The sequence below is a fragment of the Anoplopoma fimbria genome, chromosome 18 (assembly GCF_027596085.1).
Source record: "Anoplopoma fimbria isolate UVic2021 breed Golden Eagle Sablefish chromosome 18, Afim_UVic_2022, whole genome shotgun sequence".
Taxonomy (NCBI): Eukaryota; Metazoa; Chordata; class Actinopteri; order Perciformes; family Anoplopomatidae; genus Anoplopoma; species Anoplopoma fimbria.
The window spans coordinates 10,986,914-11,006,773 of NC_072466.1; the positions used below are offsets into that span (position 1 = coordinate 10,986,914).

The 19,860-nt window shown below is 41.5% G+C and overlaps 1 protein-coding gene across 1 annotated transcript; it reads right to left on the minus strand.

Annotated features, from left to right (window-relative positions):
- Positions 1 to 1,471: 1,471 nt before the first annotated feature.
- On the minus strand, positions 1,472 to 5,146 carry cep57l1 (centrosomal protein 57, like 1). The gene is made up of 11 exons (XM_054618547.1): positions 4,919 to 5,146; positions 4,349 to 4,520; positions 3,976 to 4,164; positions 3,756 to 3,877; positions 3,453 to 3,566; positions 3,287 to 3,364; positions 2,900 to 2,989; positions 2,724 to 2,798; positions 2,349 to 2,614; positions 2,128 to 2,272; positions 1,472 to 2,003 (listed from the first exon to the last, which is right to left on the minus strand). The coding sequence occupies exons 1-11, from the start codon at positions 4,937 to 4,939 to the stop codon at positions 1,797 to 1,799; spliced, it is 1,479 nt and encodes a 492-aa protein (XP_054474522.1). The 5' UTR covers positions 4,940 to 5,146; the 3' UTR covers positions 1,472 to 1,796.
- Positions 5,147 to 19,860: the final 14,714 nt, after the last annotated feature.

Below are 19,860 nucleotides of genomic sequence, written 5' to 3' on the forward strand. Positions count from 1 at the left end.
ATCTGTAACCCTACATAGTATCTGCTGTTAATGGACAGAGACCATCTCTTATGGGGCCTTCCTGTACAAAGTGGAAAATCCTTCATTTCAGCTAACTTTTCCAACATTTCACACACTGAGATTTATTTTCAATTGTTCTCCATGTAAACATCGAACTCAAGGAATTAAATTGTAAGCCGTAAATTCATTTTACACTTTACGAGGTATCTTTATCCCCATCAGATGATAGCTGTTTTGGGAAATCCTTTACAAACACGCACAACAAATGTCTTACAGAATCACATCTACACAGCCCTCCTACATACACTGCTCTCCGAACACATTGTTGCTATTTAACACCAGGCAAAGAGGGGTGAGCAGTCACAAGGTATCAGAGCTGCAGAGTCAGGAGAGATGTTGTATGTGGGCATGGAGGGGGCTTGACTTGCCTCAGCTAACCTGATTGCTGTGTCCAGTCATGCTCTGTAATCTAATATGGGAGCACAGAGAAACAATGCAATAGATTTAGTCTCTCACATAGGCCAGCTCAGTCCATTTAACCATGCCGTGAACTCAGAGTCATGCCAAGAATACCAGGACCAAGCAATTTTAGCTAGATCATTTACAGAAAAAAAAGGCTGAATGCAAACGGCAACATAACAATCAGCTGTTTTCTACTCCCATGACACAGAACCTTGGGCAGGACTGTTAGGGATGTTGCATTGTTTGAATTTTAGTTTTCAATATAACAATATCCGACTAAACAACCACTGTAGAGTTGGTGGTAAAGGAAGTGACTGACATTAGCTTTATGAAAAAAAGAAAAGAAAAAGAAAGCTTATTGCACATCAAAAATGTAACCTAATGAGACACTAAAAATGTTTACCCAAGGCCTGTTAACGAGGAGATAATGCAGGAATGTTATGAGGGAGCTTCACATGTGGTTATTAATCCCATAAAAGGTAGTTGACTCAAATAAACAGAGAGCAAAGAAAGGTGACCTGTCATCTGACCAGCCTCAAATTAAGAAGAGTGATATCTATCATTGATATATTTAGAAACATGTAGTTGTTTTGGCAGTTTGAAATAGCAAAATCCTGTGGCAAAAAGCAGTTCCTCCCATGAGTGCAGAGCGATAAAAACCACATCAGTTTGTCCTGTGGTCAGGGCAACATTTACTCAGCTGTCCAACCTGCTGCTGTAAGAGTCTACAGAGCTTTTGGTCGATCTGTATGACAGTCTGTTCAAGACAGAAGGAGCTTGATGCTGCACGTAACATGATACAGTTATGTCTTATTATTATACATGCAACTGTATGTTGTGTGAAAAGCCTTCACATTTGTCAAATAGAGATAGGATGAGCACTGCCACCTAGTGGTTCTAAACATGAAGTCCAAATGATGGTGCAGTGTTGGACGAAAAAACATTTTTGTTGGCAGAAGTAAAACGTACACAAACATATTTTTTAAATATGCAGAGAGAATAAGCTTTATTAAAATGTGAAAATATTAAAAATAGATTACTCCAGCTACATTTGAGATGAGACAGGGTGAGGTCATGATTCATAAACTTTTCACCCTCTAACTATAAAGGACCCTGTATGTGAAAGATTTCATTTAAGTCCAACACCCATTGCTTAAAAGGTTTTATGAGTAACACATTAACAACCCCTTTGTGTATTCCCTCTTTTCACTACTAAAAACATCCCAGAGGCCATTTGAAGAGTGGGAAAAACCGGCTGCTGGGAACCAAGGGGAGTCTTGTGGTTCGACCAGCTGTAGTATCAAAGCCTGAACAGAAAGGTCTTTCAGAGAACCTCATGTCTCCCAGGAGAGGTCGTCTTGTTTTAGGCTGTTTCTGAACTTCTGTGTATCTCTAAGAAGCTGCAGGTTGTTGTGAGTGGTTCCACCTTTCTTTCCCTTATTCATAGCCTTAACAGGAGAGGGAACCGGTGGTTTGATCCCCCTCAACTTCTTGGCTGTGTATTCCTCAGCACATGGCTGGCTCTGAGTCAATTGATGGACCTGTACAGGAGCGGAAGACAGCAACATTAGAAACCTAAACTACGTACATAATTAGGGATGGAGATCAGCTGACACTTGACATACTTGGATGCCGCTGGACTGTACCGAGTGATGGTTCACATACCGTCTGCTGGTGTTTGCGGAGCTTCGTGATCTGAGCTCCCTTCTCCTCCATCTTGGCGACCAACCTCTCCAGTTCTCTCTGCAGATCCTGCCTCTGCTCACAATGTTGGGTTGCATCTATCTGATGCACCAACTCTTGATGCTCACTGACAAAAAACACAACCACAAATTATTAAATGTGTAAAAAAACAAATGAAAAAGAAAAAAAAAAACCTTACTCACAAGCTCATTTGTCCTAGCTCGTCCTGCAGAGCCAAGAGCAGGTCAGAAAGTGAGCCCAGTGGCTGATCTGCTCGTACGGAAGAATCCCTGTCAGGCTCGTGAAAAGTTGTGGAAGATGGAGCAAAGTCCCTTTGGAGGCTTTTCTTGGCTCCACAACCAGTCCTTTGCAATGTGCTCACCCATTCACACAGTTGGGGCTGATGGTGCTTCATCATGTGAAGTATACTTTGTACGTTGGCGTGGACTGAATGGCTCGGGCTTGTCGACTGTGACATGGAGAGAAAATTAAAATCAATCAAAAGAAATCAAAAAGGGGAAAGAGTTTATAATAATGCATGTTTTTAGAGTAAGTGCACAGCATCAGAACTGACTTACTGTTCCTGCAACAAATGGCATTGTTTTGTGCCTTGGGCCCCTTGATGATGGAAGTTCAGTCTGTCTGGAGGTTTTCTGAGGTAAAAGACCGCTTTTATTACAACTATGTGCAAACAAAGGGTTTTTTCATCAACGAAATACAGGCAGTTAATAAGCTCTATCAGTAAGAAAGATACCTTGGTGGTCTTTTTTGATTTCTTCTTTGGCTTTATTTCTTCAGCAGTTGGCACAGACAATCGAAAGTTGATGTCCAACTCCTTCTGGAGCTGTGGACATGGCAATAGTCTGGTTTAAATCGGTCATTTGTCTTTTTCAAGATTCTTTGTTGGCATGTTACCATTTTTAGACAATTAGTTTTATGCAACTTCAAACAGACTAGATATCTTTAATGGGAAGTAAAATTAATTGAATTTAGATTTTTTTTTAAGATTGCTTATTTTTTCTGCATGTTGGAGTTAAGGAGTACAAAAAAAAAATAAATATATATATATATATATATATATATATATATATCGTAGATTTTGTCATTTTTGAGATGATCCAAGAAGTGTGTGTGGACTGACCTTGTCAGCTTTTTCCTGCACAAGTTTACGCTCATGCTCTTCTTTCAGTAGTTTTTGTTCCAGAATGGAAAGCTTTTTCTGAAATCAAAATAGCATTAAAATAATGTCATTCAGCTTGTGATGATTAGTGGTAAGACTAATCAAGTGTAAAAAAACTGTGAACAACCTCTGCCAGAGTTTGTGTCCGACTCAATTTGAGACACTCTGATTCTAGTTTCTCCAGCTTATCCCGCTGAGTTTGGGAGTTTGAGCTGCACGGCTGCTGGATTTGCAGTGAAGCCTAGTGCGGATATAAACAGAGATTATACAGTTATTTAGGAACAAACACTGTTAATTCTATCTTGTTTAAAAAATATTAAGCATGTTTTACAGAATCATCATCATCTCTTTATAATATATTAGGATTATAGTTTTAGGGTGTGATTTTAAAGACAGATTTGTTTCTTTTGTTTGTAATATTTTGGTGCACCTGATTCTCCACGAGGACATTCCTCTCCTTCTTAGCATTTTCAACCATCTTCCTCATGTAGTATAGCTGCTTCTCAAGGACTTTACACCGAGCCTCTGCAGACTGCAGCTTCGAGTCCAACTCTGTTATTATAAAAACAGACACAACAAGTGAGAAAAAAATCTACAGGAAAGACTGTGCAGAGACAGCAGCTGCTCCGTCTGCAGCTTCCATCACTTACCTTTCTTGCCAGGGTTATCTGTTGTAGGCAGGCCAGCTGCTGGTTGACTGGGCACCTTGTAAGAGTCTGTGACCTCTTGATGCCTCTGAGCATCATGGGAGAATTGACTATAGGTCTTCTCTGCTTGCTTCCTTTCCAGCTCCAACCGCCTGATTTTCTCCTGGAGGGTCTTCAGTGCATCAACAACAGCTGAAGAGGAGTTAACAAGAACGGAAAAGCGTATATGTTATTTGTAGCAGGTGGACATAAATGGACTGTACTTGTACAGCGCTTCTCTAGTCTTCCGACCACTCAAAGTGCTTTAACACTACATGTTGTAAAACAAAAACATGCTATGAGACAACAGCAGATTGAAATAAAGGCTGTGCCATACCTGTGCTGTCAATATTAGGTTTGGTCTGGGACACCCGAGGGCTGGTCATCTGTGGGTCCATGCTGATGGATGAGTGGACAGGGAACTCAAGCTGTCTTGCTATTGACAGTATCCTGTTTGGAGGCTGGTAATAGCTGCCAATGTAGCTGTTTTTTGAGGGTGAGTCGAAAGTCTGCAGGAAAAAAGAGGAAGTATATGCAATGAATTCACATTTCTTGCATATGTGGAGCTGACACCAGACAACAGTAGCTTTCAGCAACAGGAGCTGTTTTGTCTAACCAGCCCACCGTTGAGCCCATACAAGCTTAGATTCAAACGTGCTGACAACCCATTTGTTTACAAACAACTCTGTGATACTGACTTTTATTATTATTATTATTATTATTATCTTAAAGCATTAAGCAGAAACGCCCTTTGCAACTGCCTTGGTGTAACTGAAGCTAGATAAACGTACGTAACAAAAACATGTGGAGAAGCTCCTCCAGATAAGTAAACAATGGCGAAAGTAAACAACGCCGAAGCTAACGCGTTAGCCACATTCGCAGCTAACGGATGATTCGTGAATGTTACCTGGTCGTGATGAGGCTCCATGTTGAGGCATTGAGGTCGGTGATGGTTTAGAAATGAATCGTGTGTTTATGTGTTAATGTTATCCGACTGCTCGTGTTTATAGCTGACTGGTTTCTACGAGCGACCGGGCTGCTCAGCTGGCCACAAGCTTCCTGTCACATCAGGCGGTCCGGACTGTTCAAATTTCCCTCCGACAGTAGTTCCGCATGCGCACTGTCTCCTCCCCCATGATCCTCCCCATGCAGTCTATGATCCTCCCCCATGCAGTCTATGATCCTCCCCATGCAGTCTATGATCCTCCCCATGCAGTCTATGATCCTCCCCATGCAGTCTATGATCCTCCCCCATGCAGTCTATGATCCTCCCCATGATCCTCCCCATGCAGTCTAAGATCCTCCCCCATGCAGTCTACAATCCTCCCCCATGCAGTCTATGATCCTCCCCCATGCAGTCTATGATCCTCCCCCATGTCAGTCCCTCCCCCATGCAGTCTATGATCCTCCCCCATGCAGTCTATGATCCTCCCCCATGCAGGCTATGATCCTCCCCCATGATCCTCCCTCATACAGTCTATGATCCTCCCCATACAGTCCTCCCCATGCAGTCTATGATCCTCCCCATGCAGTCTATGATCCTCCCCCATGCAGTCTATGATCCTCCCCCATGCAGTCTATGATCCTCCCCCATGCAGTCCCCATGCAGTCTATGATCCTCCCCCATGCAGTCTACGATCCTCCCTCATGCAGTCTATGATCCTCCCCCATGCAGACTATCCTCCCCCATCCTCCCCATTGATCCTCCCCCATACAGTCTACGATCCTCCCCCATGCAGTCTATGATCCTCCCCCATGCAGTCTATGATCCTCCCCCATGCAGTCTATGATCCTCCCCCATGCAGTCTATGATCCTCCCCCATACAGTCTATGATCCTCCCCCATGCAGTCTATGATCCTCCCCCATGCAGTCTATGATCCTCCCCCATACAGTCTACGATCCCCATGCAGTCCCCCCCCATATCCTCCCCCACAGTCTATGATCCTCCCCCATGCAGTCTATGATCCTCCCCATGCAGTCTATGATCCTCCCCATGCAGTCCTCCCATACAGTCTATGATCCTCCCCATGCAGTCTATGATCCTCCCCATGCAGTCTATGATCCTCCCCCATGCAGTCTATGATCCTCCCCCATGCAGTCTATGATCCTCCCCCATGCAGTCTACGATCCTCCCCCATGCAGGCTATGATCCTCCCCCATACAGTCTATGATCCTCCCATACAGTCTATGATCCTCCCCCATGCAGTCCATGCAGTCTATGATCCTCCCCCATACAGTCTCCCCATGCAGTCTATGATCCTCCCCATACAGTCTATGATCCTCCCCATGCAGTCTACGATCCTATCCCATACAGTCTATGATCCTCCCCCATGCTGTGTACGATCCTCCCCCATACAGTCTATGATCCTCACCCATTAAGTCTACGATCCTCCCCCATGCAGTGTACGATCCTCCCCTATACAGTCTACGATCCTCCCCTATACAGTCTACGATCAGTCTATGATCCTCCCCCATACAGTCTACGATCCTCCCCCATACAGTCTACGATCCTCCCCCATACAGTCTATGATCCTCCCCCATACAGTCTATGATCCTCCCCATACAGTCTACGATCCTCCCCCATACAGTTTATGATCCTCCCCCACTTCCCCCAGACTGTTCCAGACGTTTCAATGTCTAAGTGTATTATCAATCTTAATATAAATACTCGATGATATCTTTTAAAGGTTTTATCACAGAGACACCATCTGACACTTTGACATAATGTAGTTACATTAGAATACTCCCCCTAAAAACAAGCAAGAGCAAGATTAAATAAACTGACTGAATACGTTAAAATGTAATGAAACAAACACGTTGGCGAGTTGGATATTTGTCATCATAAGGATGCTTAAAAAAGTGATCCGTTGTAGATTAAGTGCCTTCAAGAAAATATAAAACCAATCGAAAATATAAAACTGTCTGAAGTCGTGCATTCAGCTATGACAGATGAAAATATTTTTTGCATTGGTTTGGTTAGAAGAATGACTTACCAGTAGGCTTTTGGACAATTCATATTTTTAGAATAGTGCATTTAAGTTAAGAAAACAGTCCTTCCAAAGTTGAGGTCGACACAGATCGCATATTGTTACATTTGTTTTATCACTCAAACATGGCAAATGTGATATGTTTTTCTTTCCAACAACACACACAAGCACACACACATACAAATCCCCTAAAATCCCCAGGACATGACCTCAGTGCCCTAGCTATGGCCTTGATTGACGTGTGAATAAAAGACCCTCAAGGTCTTCAAAATGGGAAGGTGGAGTACATCATATTATGAGGAGACATGCCCACTTTCACAACAAAAACAACAACAATTGTTGACACCATTTTCTGATCAGTCTTTACCCAGAAAATCAATCAATCACCCTTTAAACAGTTGCACAACAGTATTCAAATGGCCTGCTAAAGCCAAAAACAGCATGCCTGCAATGTGGCAGGTGTGCTGCACTGACAGAAAGGGGACATTTTCCGTAGAAATTGTTTAGGTTTTGGGGTTACCTCTGCAGATGTATGCATCTTTTATACATTCAGTTGTTTTTGGTTTATCATGTTGTAAATAAAACACCTTTATCCCTAAAAAATAAATAAATATAACTTGGTTCACACAGTTGTTTGACCTTTCAGTGTTGAAATTGATATTTGCGTGCTTATAGGATTTATCTGGCATTGGATGTCTCAGTGTGTAGTCTTGGCAGAAACGAATCTAATGGAAATGTACAATCTCTCTCTCTCTCTCTCTCTCTCTCTCTCTCTCTCTCGGCCTGCTGACAAACAAGAGAAGGGGGGGCTGCTCTGTGTATGATGGGAGATGTAGTTCTTAATAACAACCAAAGAATACGCTTAACGAACCAAGAGAATTCAACTCCCATAAAACCTCCCCCCGGTGGCTTGGCAACGCCGCTCCAACCAATCACCTGTCAGAATCCTCACAGTACCAACCTAGAATGCCCAAGACGTCCTCTCATTGGCTGGCCTGTTCTGCCAATCAAATGTTTCCCCTCAAGTTGTTGCCTCCTATCGCTTCTACCGTGGGACTATCGTTACTGGTCAGTGCTGTGCCAAGACGTCCCGTAGCAGAAGACCTGCACCGAAGAATGTGGATAAAGTGAGTATTTGAGAATGACACTTTTTTGTGTTTGGTGCACAGTGAGAGGTTTCTGTGCAGGAATGTTATTATGGCCGCGTATTTGTTGTGCTTTACTGGTGTCTTTGTTAGCCCTGACTCTAAAGGAAGCCAGGGAGGGATTGAATGGACTCACTCACTGACAAGTTGCGTATTTGTGCATTTTCAATCATAATATGGCTAATAATTAAATATAAAGTCATGCACTGTAAACCAAACGTCTACTACTTTTAATTTCCGGATTATGGTTTGTTACATCAGTAAATAATCTGTCTCTTTTTTTTTCATGGAAGTTGGTTGCAGACCAAATAACAACATTACCATTTAAAGCGTGATCTGGGTTTAAATCCCTGTAGTCCAGTTTAAAAAAAATCAGATAACCGATTTTTGGTTTTTTATTCCTTAATCTGCATATATGATTTGCAATATGTTGAAATATACAATGTTTTTGTCGACCGTCATAGTTTTCTCCATACCCTTTATACCCCCTAGCTATACCTTTGATAAGTGATATGGGCTCGTTAGCAAGATATTAGAAAAACTATTGTATTTTTGCATGAATTGTATGCATGAATAACCAGACATCACTGTTTGGTTATTTTATCCATCAACAGTTTCTTATGTTATATCAAGAAGAAGTACATGGATATTCTAGGATGTACAATATATTGCGATAAAAATACTATATTGATAGAGGAATTACCCAATTGCATACCTCTTTTATTGATGGGACATTTTACAGTTAAACTTGTAAGTGCTCCATTGTGGACAAAGTATGTAATTGAAAATTGAAAACACATTTTTGACATTTACCTTTTGCAATTTGTTGTTACTTATTGGCTGAAATATGTGCTGATATGATATATCAGTCATATTTTAATATCGACAATAATATTATCTTGCCATTTTATCAGCTGGGCTCTAATTCCTGCAATGCTGTTTGACACAAATACAATTATAGGTGCATGCTCACCCATAGTTGTCCATCAGTATAACATCAAAAAACATTGTCAAAGGTTTTTTTATTTATTTATGCTGTGACGTAAAAAATGACTGTTTCATGTGTTATTTTTGTTGCATAGCCTGTTGTGAGACAGCACAAACGTTAATCCTACATCAAAAGATGGAAGTGCAGGTCCAGGAGTCTTTGGGGAGATGGAACGGGTTGGGCAGCCGGGATGCCATCTCCAGATCTGAAGCCATGGAGAACATCCGCCAGGACGTCATGAGGAAAGTGGAGGCCATCAGGCCGATACCACCGTCAGCCCCAGCCTCAAGAAGCCCTGCCAACAGTGACCTGAATGACATCCTGGCTCACCTCCTCATGCTTTCCAAACGGTGTCCCTTTGACGACGTCAAGGAGCGATGCATTCGGCTTCTACAGGGCGTCCAGGTAGGAGATTCATACAGCTTATAATGTGATCCCAGTGAGCATATTGTTCTATGTTGCATTAAGCTGCACAGGGCTGTCACATGTCCTCCCATACTAGTGCTAATGGTATTGTTCTGTTGCCATCTGCTCTTCTCTTCGCCTCTTAATAAGCATTGCAAACATTGTGGTTGAGTCAGAATATCATGTTTAGCCAAGTGGATCACATTCAATAACACGATGAGACACCATAAACTAATTTACACTTAAACATTACAAGAGCCAAGAATTAACTGATCCAGATCTCAAAACGCATAAATACACGCACAGAGCAAGTCCAGAATTTGTTTAAACAATTTCACTGGTATGAGTTTTGTGTTACATTGCAAGGAATGGGGCTGGCTGAAGGGGGGAACATCACACCAACCGGCGGTCTGTCACAGCCATCTGACATCAAATCGGTCTATCAGCTAAAATCAATGTCAGTACTATCAGTATGCCGTTGCACTTTTTAATTTTATTTCAGATATGGTGGGGTGTAATTTTGATTCATGTCACAACGTGTAGCCAAATTTGATTCCGAATTCATGTTGTTGTCAATTCTTTCTGAACCTGCCTTAGTAAAAGACATGGACAGGATCTAAAATACATGTATATTCATGGTTAGTATGTTTTGATTAATAATGTTGGCACTAAAGTATTTTGGATTTATTATATTTTGTCCGTTAAAATTGTCCTTATTTTCTTGCAGAGATTTTTTTTTTTGATTTATCCCGGATTCACCATGGTGTAAGCTGTGGCCTGTTCCACTTAATGAGTCCTCTAATAAGAGACAAAACTAAGCCTGACAACTTCTGACATGTTGTTATTCTGAGGAAATAGACTGTTTGGAAGTGGCATTAATTCCTGTGTGTGTGGAAGTGTTTTTGGAAGATGGTGGAGAGGGGCAGAGAGAGAGATGAGAGAGGGAGAAAGCTGCTTTGCGGGTTTAGCGGTGCACCATAGTACACACCGTCTGGTATTTTTGAATTATGCTAAGCTGCATTTGCTGTGGGCTTGCCAAAGGGTGCAGTTATGAGCCCATTGTGGAAGCTCATGTCTTTCAAGTCCCCATTTGAAGACCCCCCTGACCCACACACACACACACACACACACACACACACACACACACACACACACACACACTTTCTCACGTTGTCAGGGATGGAAGGGGGTAAGGGGGTGGGGGGGCTTTGGCTCAGACGGACCTCTAATTCCAGCAGATCTGCTGATTAAAGGCAAAATCTTTGAAAGCACAGACAGTCCTTTCCTCATGGCAACCCCCTTCCTCTAAAGAGGAAGGCCTCCTGCTTGGTGAGAATAATGACGCTTAATATCCTCATGGCTTGCAAAAATTTGGCCTCAAACTATGTTTTGCTAGTTTATTGCTCCATTGTGCATATTTACTGTAAATAATAGCACATTTTATCATCTGTAAGAGAAAGTCCCATAATAATTTAAAAAAGGAGGAATGCCCTTGTACTTGTGAGTTTCGCAGGAAAACATCTAATCCTAAGCACACATATTAAGTAAATGGTAAAAAAATAAGTCTTAAATAATATGTGCTAGTACATGAACACTTATTCCCTTTCCTATATATTAGAGCGGCCAGCTATCTTAGCTTAGCATAAGACTGGCTCTCTCTGCATGTAAGAAAATCCGCATACCAACAACATCTAAAGCTCACAAATGAGCATTTCTCTTAATTAGCTTGTTTTTGCCAGATCTGAGATGGGAGCAATTTGATAGCCTCTAAACGCCTCTCAACATGTCGACAGCAAACTGGCGGCTCATAGCGGCCGGAGCTAACAGTGCTAACAGTGCTAACAGTGCTAACAGTGCTAACAGTGCTAACAGTGCTAACAGTGCTAACATCACAAATTAGAAAGTGCTGACAGAGCTAATTGTGTTTACCTGAGGTTGAACCCGAGGCTGGGTGCTATGTTAACAGCTGTAACCGCCGTATGAAAGCGTTGCAGAGCATCCTCATAGGAGAAACATAGCAAGGAGAAACTTGGATAACAACACACACAGAGGAAGAGCGACGTCATTCTCTGCTTAGGTAGACATTACTCCACTGTAACTTTACACAGGAAATAGTTTTTTGCTGTTATATTAATGTTCAAAATACAGCTCCTGTAATCCATAAAAAAAAAAGTGTAAAAAACACACTTTCTGGTTTTATGGGGGGTTTATGTGCTAAACTATTTCCTGGCCGGGTGCGGTAACCAACAGTTGTCTGCTGGTTGCCTGGAAACCTTGTGGTGACAACAAGACATCATGACTTCACCTTACAACTTAAACTTTTTTATTTCATTTTCTATGCACTGAGCCAGAATAGCTGTTTCTCCCTGTTTACAATCTTTGTGCTAAGCTATGCTAACAGGCTTATGGCTGTAGCCTTATATGTAGTGGACAGATATGATAGTGGTTCTGATCTTCTCATCTAACACTCTTGGTTACCAAAATGTCAAACTATTAAGAGAAGTTTTTTAATACACCCTGGCAAGTACTTCAATAGTTTATTTTATATTTTGCATCTGTTACAATTATTTTACCATATCCATTAATAGTTGAGGAACCATATGTTTAAAATAGAGATTCAGAAACATCTATCATCCAAGGCCACAGACCCTCTCTGGTCCTACCAGTTAACTCATTAGCCTTTTTTTATGTAATCTGAGTCATTACTCTTTATTTTTTTTAAACCACCATGTGAATATGCAGGTCAAGCTGTGTTCACAGTTAATGGAATGGGCTTGAATGTTTGCTGTGTTATGTTGCCCCAATATTTCTGAGGTCAAGGGTTACGGGGCCGAGGCTGAAAATAAGGTTCCGCGTGGGTAGGGGTCAGGTTCCCATATGCCGTCCTTGTTTAAAGATCTGCCAGGACCTCACGGAGCTTAATTGATCTGGTGCATATAGGAACACAAGATAACGACGGTGAGGACTAATGCACACAAACCAAGAGAGACAATAGTGTTTGTTCTGAGTCTATGAAAGGGGTGGGCAGACTCCATCGTCCATGTTTCTCTCCGGTCACCATGTCCCCTCGCTGGATGAAAGGAGCCCAGTCTTGGGCGGCTGGACAGAGACAGAGAGGGGTTTCTTTGTGTTATGTAATTACTCCATTGAGTTGGCCCTCTACCCTAACTTGAATTAAGAGCTACTCTCGAAAGATCAACCTTTTCTTGTGATGCAGGCTGGTGCTACTCAGATTTCAGAGACTCCAGCCTACAGAGATGAAAAGATGTAATGAAGAACGTACAGTAAATACCACATGGAATTAGTGTCTCCTTGAATTTGAGTCAGTCCACTTCTGATTTCACATGGTCAACTGGCAATTCAGTCAAGCCAATTTTAGGTCTAACTTTTTATGCTCCTAAGACTCAGTTTCATGACAAAGTTGCAGAAAAAATTAACCTCTTACTTTGTAAGTATTGCAGCTTGTTCTACTACTAAGCCTATTCTAATGTCCTAATGCACAGTTCAGCAACAGAAGCACAGAAGCGCGAAGCCCCGGTTTGTGCCTCTTATGTATTATCATAACATTCAAGTCACAGAGATAAGTATCTGTTTTTCTGAAGAGAAATCCCTGGCAATCTTTCAAATAACCCGCTGGTTGTTTAACAACATTAACTGCATTCTTGAAGGTATTTCCAGAATTCTCAAAGACTCCTTTGTTCATAAGGATAAATATTCAATTTGCTGTTCAGTAAAGAAGATTTTTAGGTGTGAATCTTATTCGTCTCTAATGTTTCCTAATGCGTCAAAGACGGTAACTGTTTTGTTCAATTAGTATAATGTAAACCAAAATTAAAATGTTTAAATATCGGGTGTAGTTATCTGTTATTTTCCTATATTTCATGTTTTCTGGCTCTCAATCTAATTCTACGAAACGAAAGCAGTAGACTTAAGTCAACTTGTTGTTCTCCGATAAAGGCTGTAAATGTTTCAAGCTTATGCTGGTCCAAATTGTCCCACATAATTATTTAGCTACTTATGGACATTTAGGCTGACTCAGCAGCCCCTGCAATAAACACTTATGTGTGATTAATTAAGTGAAATGGTTTCCTGGATCTGGCCTCCCAGAATAACCCAGAACACATTTGTTGATCTACATGGAAAGCTTGGGAGGGTCTCCAGGCCCTCAGAGATGACATCAGATATTGATCACTTTGCTTTTCCACAATACTTTAGTTAATGGAAAGTGCACAAGGTCATTGTCATACAGGTTGTAAGTGTGTGCACTGTCTTTAAATCAGTGTGTCAAGACAGAGAAATGCATGGTTGGACATTTACTGACATAAAAATCCTCATTTGAATTTTCATTTTTATGTTTTCCTCCCTTCTCTGAGGGTTTAAAGTTGGTGTTGTGTGGTTTGTAGATTTGGTTGGCTCTCTAAAAGCTTGTCTGTATGAGCCTGTCTCAAAGGTGGTGAGGCAATATGAACAAACTTCCCTTTTCAACCTTGACAGACAGGAGTGTGGACAGATGCAACCGTGCTTTTCAGAGAGGGCAGAGTCAAAGTCCACTCGTAGACAGTAACGTTAGTTCAGAGTTGTTAAAGTTTGAGTTCACTGTCACAGGGACATTAACGTTCTCTCCTTTTCTTATGCTTTTGTGCATGAATGTGTGTGTTTTATGTACCTTCCTTTGTGTTTCAGTGTACTGTATGTGTTTGTGTGCATGCCTCCAGTCCTCTCCGGGGTACATCAGCTTACTCTGTAAATAGAGTGAGGAGGGCCCATGGAGAGAGAAAGACTTGTGGTCTGGACAGATCTGCTGGATTATGGGCAATCTCTGCTCGAACCAGGTCAGACAAACTGCATGTTTTGAGGGGGGAGAGGCAGCAGCAGCAGCAGCAGCAGCAGCAGCAGCAGGCAGTGACCTTTGGCACAGTAACTGTACAGTGCTCCGTGGATATGGAGGATGTGATCGAGAAGTAAAGCTGTGGATTTACAGATGCCATCCAGCTGGGCAGGAGTGATGGGACAGTGTTGATAGGAGCCGGTGGGTGTGTGTGCACTGGCAGTGTGTCGGTGTACTGAAAGTCTGTGGGATGTTCAATCTAAATAAACCACATTAAACTTTATGTTGCAATCATATTGTGGCCACTAAAGGCTTTTCTTTACTACTTGTTTTCTGCCCTGGTGATGCTGATAGTGGCGATATTAGCTGCACAATGATGTAGCTCCTGTTTGATGCATTTTAGCTTATTTTCTGTTGCTTTTCAAAGTTTTTGTTCACTTTAGGGCTGAAGTGATTAATTGATTAATCAATGATTCAGTAAACAGAAAATAAATAGACAGCAATTCTGACAATTGATACATCATTTCAGCCATTTCTTCAGCTTCTCCACTGTGGGGGTTGTATGATTTTCACTGTTTTATATCCTTTTAAACTGCATATCTTTGGGTTTGTAATAGTTGGCTGCACAAAACAAGACAGTTGAAGACATTTTTATCCTGGATAAGTGTATTGGACATTTTAAAAACCAACTAATATTTCATGAATTTATAGTAGATTGCATTTATTAAGTAACTCACGTTCACTGCACAGGAAAATACACTGTGGAAGAATCTGAGGATGTTTTTACCATCGCACCAAATGCCTGTTTTGCCGAGATATTAGAGGCCATTTCTAACATGCTAGAAAAAGCACACTAACACACAAGCCCCCACTTTGATCCTACAACGCAGACCCCCACTTTCCAGTATGCTGCCGGCTGTAGACTTGGGAAGACTAGTGAGGAGGGGGAATGTGGGAAGTGTGCAACTAGGTCACTGTCAATCCTGTTGTAAGCCTGAATACACCATTGAAAAAAGCACAATTTTCCATTTCTATATAACACATACACAAAAATGTCCCAAAAAATAATGTAATCTTTAATTTGTTACTTGTGAGAATCACAAGTAACAAATTACTAAAACATGTTTTATCCTGGCACTGTGGTAGGGATGGGCTTTTGCAGAGCCAAAGCAGTCGTCATGGTACCAGTAGCACTGGGTGCAATGATGGGGTGGGTTGCTAGACACCGTTACTTGGGGGTGGGGGTGCTGGCTTGTCTGTGATTATTTCTGGCAGTGCTATTCATGAGCTGAGTGGAAGGGAGATGGAATAGTAGGAAAGAATAAAGTAGAAATGCTGCAAAACATGATGTCTACACACTGAAGTTCGATCACGAGATGGGGGAAAGTAACAGTGATTGAATGGATCATGTAGGCGTGAGAGAGGGGAAGGGGTGAAAACTATGAAGGAGGTGGAACAAACACAATCTCTGTGTTCATTCAGCAACCTACAGGAGAAAAAATGACTAGCAGCCCAAGTCTCCGGAGCCCTAATCATTTCTATAATAATAATAATGATAATATATAAGTGTAATCGCTTTAAATTAGCCTAAATCACAGCAAAGCCCAAAAAGATTATAATTCTCCTCATAATAATTTGATAAACAGGTCACTTTGTCAGCCGAGTTCAGATCCTTGCATTCCACCCGGGCTTGCAGTTGTCTCCCGTCTAATTAGGCATACATTCTCCTCATACATCATACAAGCATACAGACACAAGGCTCAGCTTGTCTCACCCACACACCCTGAGACTGTGGAAGAAGGAGGAGGAGGTGGAGGAGGAGGGGTGTGGGGAGAGGAGGCAAGGCGGAGGACAACAGTAACAAAGTGCTGCAGCAGGAGGGGGGGAATAACAAACTCTTTGAAGGAGACAAACACACAAAGAAAAGTGACATAAATAACAGAGCTGTAGGTCCCGGCTTTAAGTACAGTGTATATAATAATAATAATAATAATAATAATAATAATGGGCATGTTCTCCTGATCTGCATTTAGGCCATGTCCACATTAACCCGTTTTCACTCGTTTTCAAATGAAAACGGGGTTTTAAGATCTCCGTCCACACATGCGTTTCAGCATCGTTTTCGAAATTATGTGCGTCCAGACTTGCTCCCCTGAAAACGAATATCACGTGACTATTCACGTACACTGGTTACAGATAATAGATTACACTACTCTTGATACTCGTCGTGCTTGATACTTAAGAACTTCCTCTCAAATCTTCCTCCATGAACTCTAAACAGACACATTTCGTGGAAGTTTTTAGAAGTTTTATTTTTCAAGCTTAGTTACAACACTGCAGGTCTAACTCTATCACTCCCACACAGACAGCACATGTACTTTAAATGAACAGTCATTAAACGAAGTTCACTAGATTATGGGTCCATACATCTGGTCAACACACGTCCGTCATTAGTCCGTTCTGTAGGGCTGATAAGGCCGCGGGACACGCCCTTCTAATCTCTCCATATCAGCTGATCCCAGCTGAAGCCAAAAACTGTCCCAATCCAGCGGCTGCATCCTTCGGAGGGTGCATTTGTTTACGTCACAGCGGCCGCAATGGGGCTGTCCCATTTCGTCGACTCCTTCTAATGCGGCCGACAAATGCAGCCTACTTTTCCCAGATTCTGCAATGAGAAAGTTTCAGTATATTGACCCTGTAATCTTGTGACAGCATTACATTATCCTTGTCATAACTGCTAAGAACCAATCAAATAGTGAACGCCGGTGCCTACGTCATCGTTTTCGGACTTCTTCGTTTTCAGTCATCCACACTATCATGAAAACGCGGCGTTTTCAAACTTATTCGTTTTCGGTGCCCTAAAACGCCGTGTAGTGTGGACGCTCGGTGCAAACGCAGAAAAAGATATGCGGATTCATTTGAAAACGGGTTAGTGTGGACGTGGCCTTAGTGATTAAAACTCAGGTAGTGCAGGATTTACTGTGTTGCTCCTATCAGGAGATTCAAGAATAGAGATAGGGTGATCACATGTTGCTGTTGAATAAACAAGTCTCGGCTCTCATTTCCATAATGGGATATTTATAACTTGCATATGGAATTAAAGTTCACAAATTATTTATAAAATAAAGCCTCCTGCTGCTCCATTAGCTCCTATTCTTTTTTAAATTTATTTTCTCTGCATGTCTTTAACAAGAATGTGTTCAACTCTCCTTTCTGGTGGTTTAATGTTGCCTGCAGAAACTGAAGCTTTGTAACTGTCCCACACATAAGTCATGTGTCAACAAACCTGCCTCAGTTGCATGCATGAGCTTTAAGCACTCTGCTACCAAGGCGCTCCTGGTTCTGCAGTTTAACGCCAATCCTAAACTGTCTCATCCACAGGGACAACTTTTATTTTTTTTAGCTCTGTGGACCCCTTTAACAGCAGACAGTAATACTTCACAGCATGGAAATCACAGGAGTAATAACAACATAACTGATGGCTAGTATCTCCTGGTTCTCTGCCTGTTGGCTTTCTGACATAGTTTACTTGGACTCTAATGGAATGGAGCCATCAATGTGTTATTAATTACACTTGTGCTTTGACAAGTCACATTTATCTGCAATGAGAAAGTTTCAGTATATTGACCCTGTAATCTTGTGACAGCATTACATTATCCTTTAGCAAAATAATTTATTTTTTTTACGGCTGACATTTTGACGTGTTGCAGTAAAAGCAAAGGTGTAAACAATAAAATCAAAGATGGCGAATTTGCATGTTTTTATTAACGGCTTTTCCTTTCATGACAAACGTCTGCAGTGAAAAAGGCCTTATATCTAATTCAATATTTCCATGAATGTGGGATCAAAATGCCATGTATATTTTAAAAGGAGTAGTTTCCATTCCCACACCTTCCTGACCTGGGCATGTGTGGAGGTGAAAAGGCCAGCTGGTTTATCAACTCCTCGCCCAAGCTCTCTTTTTTTTTTTTTTTTTTTTTCTATCTTAAGACAACTATTTCTGTCACTGTTTGTTTCCACATGAGTGCAGCACTGTGTCTATATAAACATTAGCACATCTTGCCCTTCTTTATGAAAGCAGGTTTTTCCACTCAGCTTTTTTTTCATCGTATGAACCAGTTCTTTTCAAGTATTCCTTGGCCATAAGGAGCAGCAGAGGTATTTTGTGATCGTCAGGCTACTTATAGTCCCCCTTACTTTATTGATGAATGTTGTTGGGGCTGTATGCAGCCTGAAAGGAAGACTAAAGGCACTACCAAGAAATGAATAAGTGTCTCCACTTCTTTCTTAATTTATTTTTATTATTTATTAACAGGAAATATTTTTCAACCATCAAAGACAGCAGCTAAGGTCATAGCTCTTTGTAGTTAATATTCAAATACAACATTATTTATTGTGAAGTATCAATTAAACTCAACATATTTATTTTAAACAGGGACACACAAGCACACACACTCATACAATCCAACAAAAATAAATATTCTTATAGAAGTCGCTGGCTGCCTCATTCACTCGGCTCCTGGTCTTGAACACTTTCATCTATCGACTTGCATGCCATCTGTTCGGGATTAATTTGATCGAATTTATAAATGAATTATGAAGGTTATCGTCCAGTGGAGGCAGTATTTGAAAAGAAAATCAATATATGCCTTTTATCCCTCACCCTTTAAATGCTTTGCTCTTTACTTGATGAAAAAGAATCGCCCATTGAGTGGTTTCATCATTCCCACTGTGTATTGAGGTACTGAAGCGGCTGCAGTTCACCTGTGTGGACACACGAGGGCACTCTGCACTAGTCTATGGCTGACTTCTGCTCTCCTCAAGTTGCAGGATGGGAATTTTCCATGCTCTGCTTTGAATACATGCAATGCTGCTCATGATTTCAATTTTTTCCTTTTGCCCTGGTCACTGGGCATTCATCCAGTATGTGTGTGTTTGTGTGTGTGTGTGTGTGTGTGTGTGTGTTTTTGTGTGTGTGTGTGTGTGTGTGTGTGTTGTTTGTTTTTTTTTTCTGTGTGCTATGTGTGTGTTGATCTGTCTGCCTGTGAGGGTGAGGGTGTGTGTTGTGTGTTTACAGGTCTTGAGAGATTTATATCAGTGAGCATGCAGCCTTTAGAGGCATTTGCGGATCAGGTCACAAAGCATGAATAGCCCAGTGGCTGCGGTCCAGACTCCAGTCTGAGGTAGCCCCTATTAGGATACAAACCACTCAGGCTCTACACCAGGCTTAGCCGGCTGGAATACACAAACAAAATATTAGGGACACATCGCTCCTGTTATGATCAGGAAATATTGTGTAACCACTGACATTTTGTTCAATCTGAATCCAGGTGGAAAACTGAATTTCTTTAGGTTTTGGAGCACTGATTTGACAAAAAAAGCAATTTGAAGGCCTCACCTTGATGTCTGGAACACTGTCACTGACATTTTTCATTGTTTTGACATTTCATATAGTCCAAATGATTCATTATTATATCTAGAGGATTGTTATCAGA